The following is a 13,332-nucleotide window of genomic DNA, read 5'->3' as shown; positions in this document are numbered from 1 at the left end:
TAATTGTAATGTAACTTAAGCTGTAACTGATATTACTTGAAAATCTGTATTTATAAACATAATCTTACTAGAACGTAAAGAATTTCCATAACATTTAAATCATCTGCTGAATCTTTATAATACTGAAATTATACCTTGCATGTCTGTTTATCATGACTCCACCCCTCATGATCTGGATTGTGTGCCCCGAAGGCTAGACGTAACGCTGGCTAGCCTACCAGGTTAAGTCAAACATAACATACTATGCACGATTGCCCACCCAACCTGGCCTGCCCGGCCTACTACACCGACAACGTCTAGGGGTCACTAACATTGTGGGTATCCTACTACACCGCCTACACTTCCGGGCTAATCGGTCATTGGCCCACACTTCCTTACTAGTGTGGTTGCATTGTCGGCTATACCCAATCTAATCCGCCCAACCTATGCACCGACAACCTCTAGGGGTCGGCACTCATTGGGTATCCTACTACACCGATCTAAAAACTAACTATGGTACCGTGCTTTTAACATACGTAACCATCTAGGTGCTGCTACTATATAATACATTTCACATATTATATTTCTGTTCATAAATAACATTTTCATAATTTTGTAATAAAATCTAACTTTTATGTAACTTTGAATAGAACTGTTATTTCATAATTTCTGAATCATAACATCGTAACAGTACTGATCACGACATTATAACAGTACCGATCACGACATCATAACAGTACTGATCACGTCATCTACACCAGCTATCATATCTTAGCATCTGCACCGACTATCATATCTCGGCATCTGCGTCGGCTATACTATCACGACATCTCGCTGACTGTCATATCATAATATATTGAAAATATCTTAATTTTTGTACTGATTATCATGTTTCTAAAATCACTGTAATATCATGCTTATTCCATGAAATTAAAACATATTCTGATATATTATTAAAACATTCCATTTATACTCATGCCACACGAGTGAGTAATTCTATATGATATTATTTGGCCTTGAAAACATAATTTACTGATAAAATATCCTTTAATATAAAATCATGATTTACTCAGTTCAACATCAGTATTTCCCAAAACTAATTATATTATACATATAATTTTTGAAATATATACTGTATAATAAACGTAAATTTTCCTAAAAAAAACCTGACATAATCTATTCCCTTACATGTTTCCTAGAAAGCCCATTAAAACGCTAAATCTACACCCCTGCGACGTTCAGAACTCAAATCCCTGAAATTATATTTTCCCCAAATTAATCAGCTCAATTACCAGAATATTCATCTTTCAGTATTTCCAATGCTCTAAATACTCCAAATAAAAAAAAAAAAACTTATATTTAACACCCTTACCTCAGTTTTGGAATGGTAACCCGGAATGCCAAACCAAAATTCCGCTCCTCCTATGTTGTAAAGAATCTTCTCAAGAACCCCGTGGTAGTTCCTAATCATCAATCTGGACTTTAACAGAGGCGGAATCGAAGGAAATTGGAAAAGGGTTCGTAGGTTTGCATGAGAGAGAGAGAGAGAGAGAGAGAGAGAGAGAGAGAGGGTGTTTATTTTTTTAATTCTTCAAATGAGCTTCTCGGTTCTTTTATATCTTCAGCACTGCTAACAAAAATCATCAATGACTTTCTCTTACTCTTAGTAAACCATTGCTGATTTTCTATTAATTGGATCAAAATTTACCGTTTACCATTTACCGTCCCGCGGTTAAATCCCACAACCGTCGTCGGTTTTCTTCCTTCTCCAGAAAATCGTTGCCTATTTTCTGATCTCCAAAACCATCGCTAATATTTTTCCTCTTGTGAAAACCATCGCCGATTTTTCCCTTTTCCCAGCCAAAAATCCATTTTTCAATTTCTTTTTATTTATTATATTTTTCGGGTCTCTATAGTTGATCTAAAATTACCAAAGAGCATCATTCTTTAAATATTCATACACTCCATAATGCTCTTTGCTAAAATTTGTAAGGACATTTTGTTTGGCGTGCTCATCATGCATAATGTCCTGCTTCCTTAAATACTTGTCTGAACATAATAAAAATTTAATCCTTGAGAGTATTCATTTTTCCTACAAGCTCTCAAGTTTCAATCAAATCTTTTAGAGCTTCAAATGATGTTGAATGACTAAAGTGGTTGCACTAGGTTTCAAATCTAGATGATGAAATGAAATTTGAAAGAGACCTATGCACATGTAGTTAAAATTCAAAATTATTTGAACTTATGCCTCTCACGCATTGAAATTCATAAGAAGCAATGCAAGCTTATGACCCTAAAAAATATTGGTTATGACCTTTTGGTCCTCTACGCCAAAGCATGAAGAGCCAAACTTAAAATCATTGAAAATCTTAAAACACTTGGCTATGACCTTAAAGAATGAAAAGAAGATCAAGGCATAAGTTAGTAACAGTGCATAACTTAAGGGGAACATTTTTTTTTTCTTTCATTACTATATAAATTGAATGCCCTTATAATCTTACTGTGTTAATGCCATTATGCCTTTATGTGATCAGAATTGTAAATTACAATCCATAATACATTAAATGAATAATTCTTTTTGATGGATGGTATTATGAATTGTTGATTGAACTACTAGATTGCATGCTTGTATTAAATGTCTCCTGCATGGCGAATGCAGTGATAAGGATTGCACGCTGGTAGAAATTTTAGGTTGTAATGAAACAACCTAACAAGGAAACAAATATACTTTAAATTTGCATTCTAACATGTTTTAAGAAGGTAAAGATAACAAATTGTATGAGAAGTTAAGTAGCGTTTGGAAGTATGAAATTTTAACTTTAAAAAAAATAATTACCTGATTTTTTTTAAAATTTAATCTATATTTAAGAAAAGTTTATTAAATTCATTTTATCCAAATTCATGATATGGAATTTATGCTTACAAACCCACTACCAATCTAATTTGATAGCAAATTTTATGCAGAAGGACCACACAAATTTAATTTGTATGACCACGTCCAAGCACTCACCAACTTCTCATTATATATATATATACGAATAAATCGATCATAAATGTTTTCAATTAGTACCACAACGCTCCACAGAACACGAGCCCCACGTAGCTGTGCCTTTTAAATGCCCGTCAATCAAAATCTTTGAATATTTCAATCCAAGTGTGTGTGTGTGTTTGTTTGTTTGTTTTTGTTTTGTTTTTAAATGTATCTATTTAGGGTATATTAATAAACTTAAAGCTGCAAAACAGCAATTACCCATATTTTATAATGCACTTATTTAATCCTTAAATTTTTTATATAAAAATTTCAAATCCTAATATTTATGATTTTCCTCTATTTAGTAAATAGAACTGAAATGGAATCAAATTTATCTTGTTATTTTATATAAACCAAAGATCCCGATAAAGAATAAATTTTTTAACCTTGCAGTCATTTACATTATTGCACAACAAATTTAAAAATATACCATTATAATTTTTTATTAAATATGAGGTCCGGTATTAATGCTAGAATTATATATTAATCATCACATTTTTTTTTTCTTATCCATTACATTAAATAATTGTACTATTAGAGTACAACACTCACAAAGTAATGAATAAATAGGCATGACGTGGTGGTAAAGCAATGAACAATCCAGTAAGAGCATCGGAGATTCAATTCCAGTTGATAAACCTGGTTGATGCTGGCAGCAAACAGTATCCTGGGCGGAGTTTTCGAAGTAGATTGGCCGAAAATCCAACTCGGCTGTGTATAGGCCGTGATTGCATTCGAATTTAGAGGGAGATTTCAACCCCGACTTCACATTATATATATAGATAGAGAGCCCCACGAAAAAAAAAAAAAAAGAAAAAAATTGTGGTCCTTCATAGGGTTTTTCATTCATTTTCTCATCAAATTTCAAAAGCTTAAAAAAAAAAAAAAAAAAGAGACTGAAAATCATGTTCAATTGCCCGTAACCAATACACATCACCCTTATAATTTATTAACGAATACACTTCACATTATATATATCGATTTATTCATGGGGCTATATATATACATAGAGAGCCCCATGAATAAATGGATCGTAAATGCTTGCAGTTAATACAATAACGCTCCACAGAATAAAGAGATACTATTCTTTCAAGTCAATGCATACTTTTGCATGAGCTGCTGCTCAGGTGAAAGATATGGAGTTTTTTACGGAAATAATAACAAAAAATAATAAAAAACACAAAAATAGATAAAATATGTAATATTTACCAAATTATACCCAACCGACTTTTCAAAAGTCGGTTTGGGTTTTGATTCTAACCCAGCCGCAAATTTTAGTTTTAAAATAAATAAATGGGTGGGGGAAAGGCTGTCAGAGAAACGTTTTTGGGGTGGGGGGGGGGGGGGCGGTGGAGGAATGGAGATTGATGGGAGGGGTTGTCAGACAAAAAATAAAAACCCACATAAAGGGGTGAGAAGAAAAAACACGTGAGGTGAATTTTTTTTTTTTTTATAAAAAAAAAAAGAGACCAAATTGACTTTTGGAAAGTCAGTTTGGTGATCAATCTCACTATTTAATTTTAATTTTTTTTAACTTTTTTTAGTAAAATAAATATAAAGTCTTAAATTTATATATGTATAGATTGGTATGATAGTTAATATAAGTTTATATTTCAAAATACACAAATTTAAAGTTAAGATGTCAACTTCAATTTGCTTGAACAGTAACTCTGTATTTGGAAGTATAAATTTAAAATCTTATATGAATTTAAGCATAAATTTAGATAAAATATAATATAAATTTATATTATTTTTTAATAAAACTCACGAAAATATAATATAAAATTATATTAAGTAAGACTTAAGTGATTGGGATAGTTTATTTAGGTAAAAAGTCGAGGGCAATCTGGGGGCAAAATCTTTAGCATTCATGTCAGTGTTTTAATTTGGATCGAAAGAAATCACAATTGTAGCAGTGGCTGCACATTATTATGTGAAGCATAGGGAGAGAGGAAGATTAAAGTAAGAATGATGCATGCAAATTTACTTATTTTTTGTAATAGTCACAAGATATGTACTAATTACAAATTTGAAATTAAAAAGTTTTTGTTAAGTAAATTTTGTTTTATTTTGGTAATTTTAGCAATTTGGTATATCGATTCTAAATTCAACTTTAACATTCTTTTCTTATCATTCATATTTCTTACCTTGTTCCAATTGTTAATAATTTATTTTTTAAAGATGAGTCTTGTGATTATAAAGCTATGAGGGGACTTCTGCATGCATGCACGGGAGGGGCATGGAGAGAGGTGGGGCTAGGCTGAATTTTTTTTTTTTATTTTAAAAAAGGGGAAGCATAATAAAAAAAAAAAAAAAAGGTGAGGGATAGGTGTCGGGAGGGGGAGAGAGGAGGAGGGGGAGAGAGAGAAGAGGGGGGGGGGGGGCTTGCTTAATAGTTGCATGTGTAAGTACATGAATAGTGTGCAAACCGACTTTTGGAAAGTCGGTTTGGTATTAAAAAATTAATTCCTGCATTTGTGCATGCATGAATAGTGTCCAAACCAACTTTTGGAAAGTTGGTTTGGTATTAAAAAATTAATTCTTGAAAATAGTATCCAAACCAATTTTTGGAAAGTCTGTTTGGTATGAATAGTGTCTAAACCAACTTTTGGTAAGTCGGTTTGGTATTAAAAAAAAGTAAGTCCGTCGTGTATGCATGTGTGTGGGTGTACGTAAAAAAATCAAAATTGACTTTCCAAAAGTCGGTTTTGTTATGCTAGTCTAATATATATTTGTTCATCATCCCTCAACCATTACTCAAGCTTTCTCCCTTTTCATTTATTTGTTGATCCTCCAACCTTCTTACCACCTTGCAGATAAACTCTACTTTTGATAAGTCATAATGACGTCAAATTCTCCAGCTAACAAAGTTACGGTCTTATTATACATTGACTGTGAGATTATTCATGGATCAATCGGTATTGAGTACAGCGCTGGGCCAACGAAAGCCATTCGAGTTCGAAGGAGGATGAAGTTAGAAAGTTTGAAACGCAAATATATGAAGGATTAGATATTGATCCAAAGGAATACATGTTAGAACTGACATCAAGATATCCGCAACGAGGGGGTGGTGGAAATTTGTTCTACATTGACATCCCAATAAAAAATGATGCAGACGTCGTAATTGCGTTGGACCCGCAGAGTTCTTGTCCAGACGTATATGTTGTTGAGATTTTTGTTAATCGCATTCCTCGAAGTAGTAGTATAGGCGGAGCCCCAACTTTGCAAGGGGAAGCATTCATTTATTCTCAACCATATACCAAATATGGTACCGGTGAGACGAGCAGACTATTTGATCACCTTTCACAGGTGACTGCGGCATTAGATTTGAATGACATCCTTGGTACATCATTTCAACCAGAATTCTTGACAACAGAGCTTCAACGTGAGGAGTCTACCTTGCAGGGATTCAGTGTGGGAAGCAATTATTATCACGAAGCAGAACAATCAACAAAGTATAGGTATGACCGAAGTTCAACTAGAGCTGTGTCCATACCAGACTTCCAAAAAGTTCCATCTATTGTCATGAATAAGAGGGGGGGCATACACGGTCCAGCCAATGCTACCTGATATGGACTGCAACCGTGAATTTGAGGAAGAAAAGGATATAGAAGAGGATTTTGAAGAGGCGGATGCAGGGGTAGATGAAGCTGGTGAACAAAATGAATATGGGGTTCACCATGAAGAATTTGTGATGCCTCCTTAGAACACACATGTCGGTCACAGGAGGGTACGCGACGTGTAGCCATTAGCTTACATGGTTGATGTTGAATCCGGTCATATCAGAACTGAAGTTGAAAGTTCACTCGAGGGCACCCGATGGGATGGCGTATCAGAATTTGGGAAAGGTATGATTTTCAACACGAAGGATGACCTCATTCACTCCGTGCGCGTCCACCATGCGCAAACACACCACAAATTTAAGGTGGTGCAATCCACCCAAACAACGTGGATGGTTAGGTGCAATGCAGACGAAACCTGTGTTTGGCGGTTGCGTGCAACTCAACGTAAAAAGCATGGGCTATTTGAAATTACACAATACAGAGGGCCACATACATGCATAAACGAGACTCTCTCGCAGGACCACCCACAACTGAAGTCTACCTTAGTTGCAAATGAAGTCGTAGAAATTATCAAAAGTGATGCCGGTGCTTCTATTGCAGCTTTGCAAACACACTTGAGGTCAAAGTACCAGTACCATGTATCATACAGAAAGGTTTGGCTCGGGAAGCAAAGGGCAGTTGCAAGGGTGTTTGGAGATTGGGATATTTCAAATCAACTACTTCCAAAATGGATGCATGCTATGTGTGAAATAAATCCCGGTACAAAGGTGAAGTGGGCGTGGACAGAAATCCCTGATGCTAACAACGCTGCTATTTTGACATGTGTGTTTTGGTCATTTGCAGCATCAATAGAGGGATTTCGTCATTGTCCTCCAGTTCTCTATGTGGACGGAACTCACTTGTACGAAAAATATAAAGGTAAATTATTAATTGCAACGGCCCCTGATGCAAATCAACAAATATTTCCAGTAGCGTTTGCCATCGTTGAGGAGGAGAGTTTGCGCACATGGTCCTGGTTCCTTAAGTGCATTCGGGATGAAGTGACTGATCGCGCGATAATTTGTGTCTTATATCAGATAGACATGTCGGTATTCTTGCTGCCATTCGTCAGAACGATGACTGGCAACCACCGCGTGCGCACCATCGGTTTTGCTTACATCACATTGTTAGCAACTTCAACCAGAGGGTGCACAATACGATGCTCAAGCGGATGGTTGAAATAGCTGGTAGGGAGCACCAAGTTAGGAAATTCAATAGTATGATGGAAAGAATCCTAAGAGAGGGTGGGCCAATTGCAAAGTCCTTTTTTGAAGAGATACCTCCTCACATATGGACGCAATGTCACGATGGTGGTCGAAGGTAAGGAAACATGACCACAAATCTTGTTGATGTTTTAATGCCGTCTTGAAAGGAACTCGTAGTCTACCAATAACGGCCATTGTTCCAGATGACATTTTATCGCGTTGCATAGTACTTTAGTGCCCGCCGAGAGGCATCTCGCCAAGCAATGGAGTCGGGGAATGGTTACACACCACATATGTTGTTGCAAATGCAAAGGAGGGAGATGGCGTATGCTGGACATGAGGTTATCAACTTCAACATTGAAAGGGGGTTGTTCAGCATTCAAACTGCACCGCGGCCACCAAATAAGGGTCGAAATATTCAAACAGTTGACATAAAGGGACGTCGGTGTACATGTGGGAAGTGGCAGAATCTACACTACCCTTGTTCTCACTTGTTAGTTGTCTGTGGTGCAAAAAGATTGGGGTTTAGAACCTATATTGACCCTTGTTTCACGGTACAGGAGCATTATGCGACATATGCGATGGACTTCATTCCCATCCTCCATGAACATTATTGGAGGGATCCAGTAGCGCCAATATTATACGGTAATCGAAATTTGCTTAGGCAGAAAGGACGCCCTAAAAGTTCGAGACTGCGTAACGAAATGGATGTACGAGAGGGTAGTCGGAGGATGCGGTGCGGGTTTTGCCACCAAGAGGGTCACAACCGCAATCGATGTCCAAGGAGGACTGGAGGTCATGACAATGCTGGACCATCATAATACATTCAAAATATGTACTTAATGTGTAATGTACTTGAAATTTGTGAGTTGCCATTAAGCTTTTTAGCTTTTGAAATTAGTGAGTTGTACTCGAGTTCTATTTCGTTCTTCTATTCTGTTATTAATTTATTTCATGGTCAATTTATAAATATAAATTTAAAAAAATTTTGTATAAAAAAGTTATATACAATTATTTTTTATTAAATATGATTATTATTATTATTATTATTATTATTATTATTATTATTCATTGCTCGAAAAAAAAAAAATTTTAAAGTATACATGCATAATAATGTACTCTTGCGTCACTAAGTCCCACATGGTCGTGGTCTCCTTTGTCTCGGCGATTGTTGGTGTCATTCTTGCGGAGGTTGACGTTGCCTTCTGCGATGTCTAGCTGCCCCTTCCGCACCATCGTTACCTTCAGCTGTTGGAGGGATATGTTCCTCCAGTCCGGCATCAAGCGACCCCCCATCAATGAAAAGATCGAATGGGATCGGTGATGAGCTCGGAAATTGATGGTATTGCTGTTGTTCCCGATACATTGAAGGTGGGTCACTTTGTATGGACTGCAGAGCCTCTGGATGGTATGGTGTACTGGTTGATGCCCCATACTGATGCTGATAACCCCCGTATGGCATATGGGAAGAAGAAGCCTCTACGTGCCACATGGAGGTCTGTGCCGGTGTGAACTGCGGTGTTGATGCTCTCCAATCACTTTCTGTCCACTGGGATGGTTGGGTGGGACCCCCCCTCAACTCGAACACGCCCCCCTCCACGACTTCGGCGAGGTCCACCACGACCTCTTCTATGCGATGCCTGCTCAGTAGCTGTGACATCATCATCTGATTCAGGACCCTCCGCGTTGGCGTGGCGAGACCTATGAATTGATCGACGAGCTTCCTCAGCCACAAACCGCATACATGCCTCTGCAATTGGTCTAGCGGGACATGTCAGGACACAATCTGATAAGTGGATGGTCCCCATCATATGTTCCTACAAAAAAATACGTTGGACACAATACGAATAAGTTAATGATATAAAACCAGTATGTTTTTTACATGCGTTTAGTTATTTTTTTAACTCACCACTGTCATGTGTAAATTGGCGGTTCTACTCACGCAGCGAATCATGATGGATCGGTACCAGTCATTATATCCATCTTCCGCCAATGGAGGTGTATGCTTAGGGAGTGGAAGCTCCCTAAGTATGTAGATGGCATTGTCCAGCCTGTGTTGCCACATCTAGAGCGTACATTCATACTTAGTGCGAAAGTTGATTTGATGACTGCCGCGCTGGTCACAGTCATGTAGATCCGAATGATGGTTGTCGGGGTCGTAACCTGTCTGAGCTGGATGAGGGATTTGTTGCCTCAGCCCGAATTGCCGCATTACACGATCCGGCAAGTGCCACTCCATGATCTGAAAGCAAATCATAGGAGTGAGAACAAGCCAAATTTGTACACCTATAAGGCATATAGGGGGTAGATTCGCGTAGATATCCGCAGTGTACAACATCCATATAAACTGCTAACAATGAATTTATGTTAGAAAATTACTACGAATAGTAAACGTTCCGAACCCATATTGAACGATTCAAATAAAATAAATACGATATTACCTGGTCCTCACGCATCATATCAATGTCATATCGATAGGACCGCAGAGTATGTTGAGGGACGTGGGCGACATGAAATGAAGCTCGCCATCTAACTGTAAGTGGGAATGGGCCATCGTCGACATCAGTAGGAAGATGTGGCATGCCAACTCTAATTGGAGCAAGAAAGGGCTTGCGCTCCCATGCCTAAACCTCCAGGAGGAATAGTGCACCTCCAATTGATTGCGTCTGCACACGACCAACTTGGCACATCTCTCTGTACAGCCATGCAAGTGCAGCGCTACCCCAGCTATACGTCGACGCCCTCTCCAAGTCACTCAACAGAGGGAGGAACATCAACGACGCATAATGTTGCGACTTGTTCACGAATAACAAGCCGCATATTAGACGTAGTATGTACCCTCGAGCGTACTGCAATACGACCTCCTCAGATGCTTCATCAGGAAGATCAGGTAAGTTCCCGTCCATCCATGTCATAGACAAGGACGCGTCGTTTCGTCCGCTCCGGCCAGTGGGGGGGTTGCATCCGAGTAGGCTTTGACACATCATCTCCTAGTCTTGCTGCATCATGCCCGTAACAGCGTCACCATCAATAGGTAATCCTGTGATAATTGCAACATCCTGCAACGTTATCGTTGCCTCGCCGCAAGGAAAATGAAATGTGTGTGTCTCAGGCCTCCAACGCTCCAACAATGCACTAATTAAATGATGGTCTAAGCGACTATACCGAATTTGGTACGGTGGATAGAACCCTACTCGTTGAATCCACGGAATGCTTCTAGGATGGGCATGCCACATGGTTTCTAATGTACGCACACACTAACGCCCTTTAAAGGCGTTAGAATGATCCTCCTCCCATGCCCTATAGGAAGGATGTACAATCCCCAATGTCAATATAGATGAATGAAGTGGACCAAACTCCATCTCTAAGTGTTAAATATAGTAGGAGTGTTCAAACAAAATAAATATTTTTGACAATGAAACTAATGCAAATAATGCAACTGTAGAAATGATAGTAGATGAGAGCAGTTGGAAGATGATATGAATATATAGAAAAAATTCACCAAACCAACTTTTGAAAAGTCGATTTGGTCACTTTATAAAAAAAAATTGAAATTAAAAAATTTGAACACCAAACCGACTTTTGGAAAGTCGGTTTTGTCCTTTTTTTTTTTTTTTTAAAATAATAATAATCCAGTCCGACCCCCCCCCTCTCTCCCTGCCCTGCCGTGCATGCAAAATTTCAACAAAAAAAAAATTCGCCCCCCCCCCCCCCACCACCCTTATCTCCCTGCCCCTCCACGCATGCACGCAAGTCCCTCACGTGTTTTTTTTTTCTTGTCTGACAATCAAAATTCCCTCTCCTCCCATCAAACTCCCTGTCGTCCCTCTCTCCCTGCCCTGCTGTGCATGCAAAATTTCAACAAAAAAAAATTCACCCCCCCCACCCTTATCTCCCTGCCCCTCCACGCATGCACGCAAGTCCCTCACGTGTTTTTTTTTTTTCTTGTCTGACAATCAAAATTCCATCCCCTCCCATCAAACTCCCTTCCCCCCAGCCCACCCCCCCCCCCCTCCCACCCCCAAAATGTCTTTCCCTCACAGCCTTTCCCCCACCCCTTTATTTTATTTTTTTTAAACTAAAAGCTACGGCTGGTTGGAATCAAAACCCAAACCGACTTTTGGAAAGTCGGTTGGGTATAATTTGGTAAATATAACATATTTGATCTATTTTGTGTTTTTTCTTATTTTTTGTTATTATTTTTGTAAAAAACTCAAAAAAAAAGTGGGGGTGGGGGGGGGGGTATTTAATGCCTAGGGAAATTAAATAAAAAAAAGAAAAAAATAGAAATTTTTGTTTTAATTTCTGGGATGAGTTAAATATATATTTTTATTTTAAAATAAAAAATATATTTTCTTTTTTTTTTATAAAAGACAAAAAAATTTTAACAAAAATTAATATTTTTATAATTATTCAATAAACTAAAAACAAGTTACCCAATTTTAATTTCTCCCAACAAATTCAAAATAAATTGCAGCAGTGAAAAAAAATTTGCATGCATGCATAAAAATATAAATTGAATTTTAATAATTAATAAATTTAATTATCATTATTATTTTTTATAAAAAATTAGTTATTTTTTTTATTTTAAATCCTTAATACATAAATTTTCCGTTAATGTTTTATTGGTAGTTTTAAATTTATTTTAAAAATAAATAAACATAAGTCAAAAGCAATTTCAATAAAAAAAAATGAACGTGTCGAGCGAGCCAGCTCAGGGCTTCAATTTATACATAGAAATTGATGGAACTATTGAGAATTTTATTTGTGAAGTTTGTCCTACATTGGAAAAAGTGAGTATTTGATCAGTGCTTATAAGTGAGTATTTGGTCGGTGCTTATAAAGGGTCGGTGGGCTGATGAGCCTTGACTTAATATATTTATTAAAATATATATATATATATATATATATTTTAAGAAGACAATTTTGTGTGATGCGTGCAGGTCAACAAACCAACTTTTCAATTTTTTGTTTTGTTTTTTGTGCCTAGATTTTTGTGCAAGTTTTTTGTTTCGTTTTTTTAAAACCAAAACTCACTTTTGAAAAGTTGGTTAGGTAAGAAATATTACATTTTAAAATTTTCATATATAAAATATATATAATAATATTTTATTTAATTTTTATATGTTAAATAAATTTTTTATGTAATTAGAAAGAAAAATATCATTTTTTGTCTTAATATTCCTAAAAGTAAATAATTTCAATTTTTTTTATATTGTATTCATTTTTATACAATATTTTGAAATTAAAAAATTAACTTACTTTTTTTTATTCATTTGAAAAATAAATAAAAAGTGTAAAATATTTAATATTAAATGACATTTAAACTCAACTCAATGAGTAAAAAACTCGTTCGCCGTCATAGTCAACCATACCCCCACCATGAAAAATGGAGTCGCGACCGATCTGTATCAAACTCAAATAGGAAACTCTATTGCATCATATTTCCTTTTACTGAGAACCCCGACGACAAGCTCACTGGTTGAATCATTGGACACTTCACGTCGTGTTCCGT

The 13,332-nt window shown here is 36.8% G+C and overlaps 1 protein-coding gene across 1 annotated transcript; it reads left to right on the top strand.

Annotated features, from left to right (window-relative positions):
* Positions 1-6,767: 6,767 nt before the first annotated feature.
* LOC131153693 (uncharacterized) lies at positions 6,768-8,638 on the top strand. The gene is made up of 3 exons (XM_058106141.1): positions 6,768-7,491; positions 7,650-7,932; positions 8,053-8,638. The coding sequence occupies exons 1-3, from the start codon at positions 6,768-6,770 to the stop codon at positions 8,636-8,638; spliced, it is 1,593 nt and encodes a 530-aa protein (XP_057962124.1).
* Positions 8,639-13,332: the final 4,694 nt, after the last annotated feature.

The sequence above is a fragment of the Malania oleifera genome, chromosome 4 (genome assembly GCF_029873635.1).
Source record: "Malania oleifera isolate guangnan ecotype guangnan chromosome 4, ASM2987363v1, whole genome shotgun sequence".
Classification (NCBI taxonomy): domain Eukaryota; kingdom Viridiplantae; phylum Streptophyta; class Magnoliopsida; order Santalales; family Ximeniaceae; genus Malania; species Malania oleifera.
This window is presented reverse-complemented; position numbering and strand designations above follow the sequence as displayed.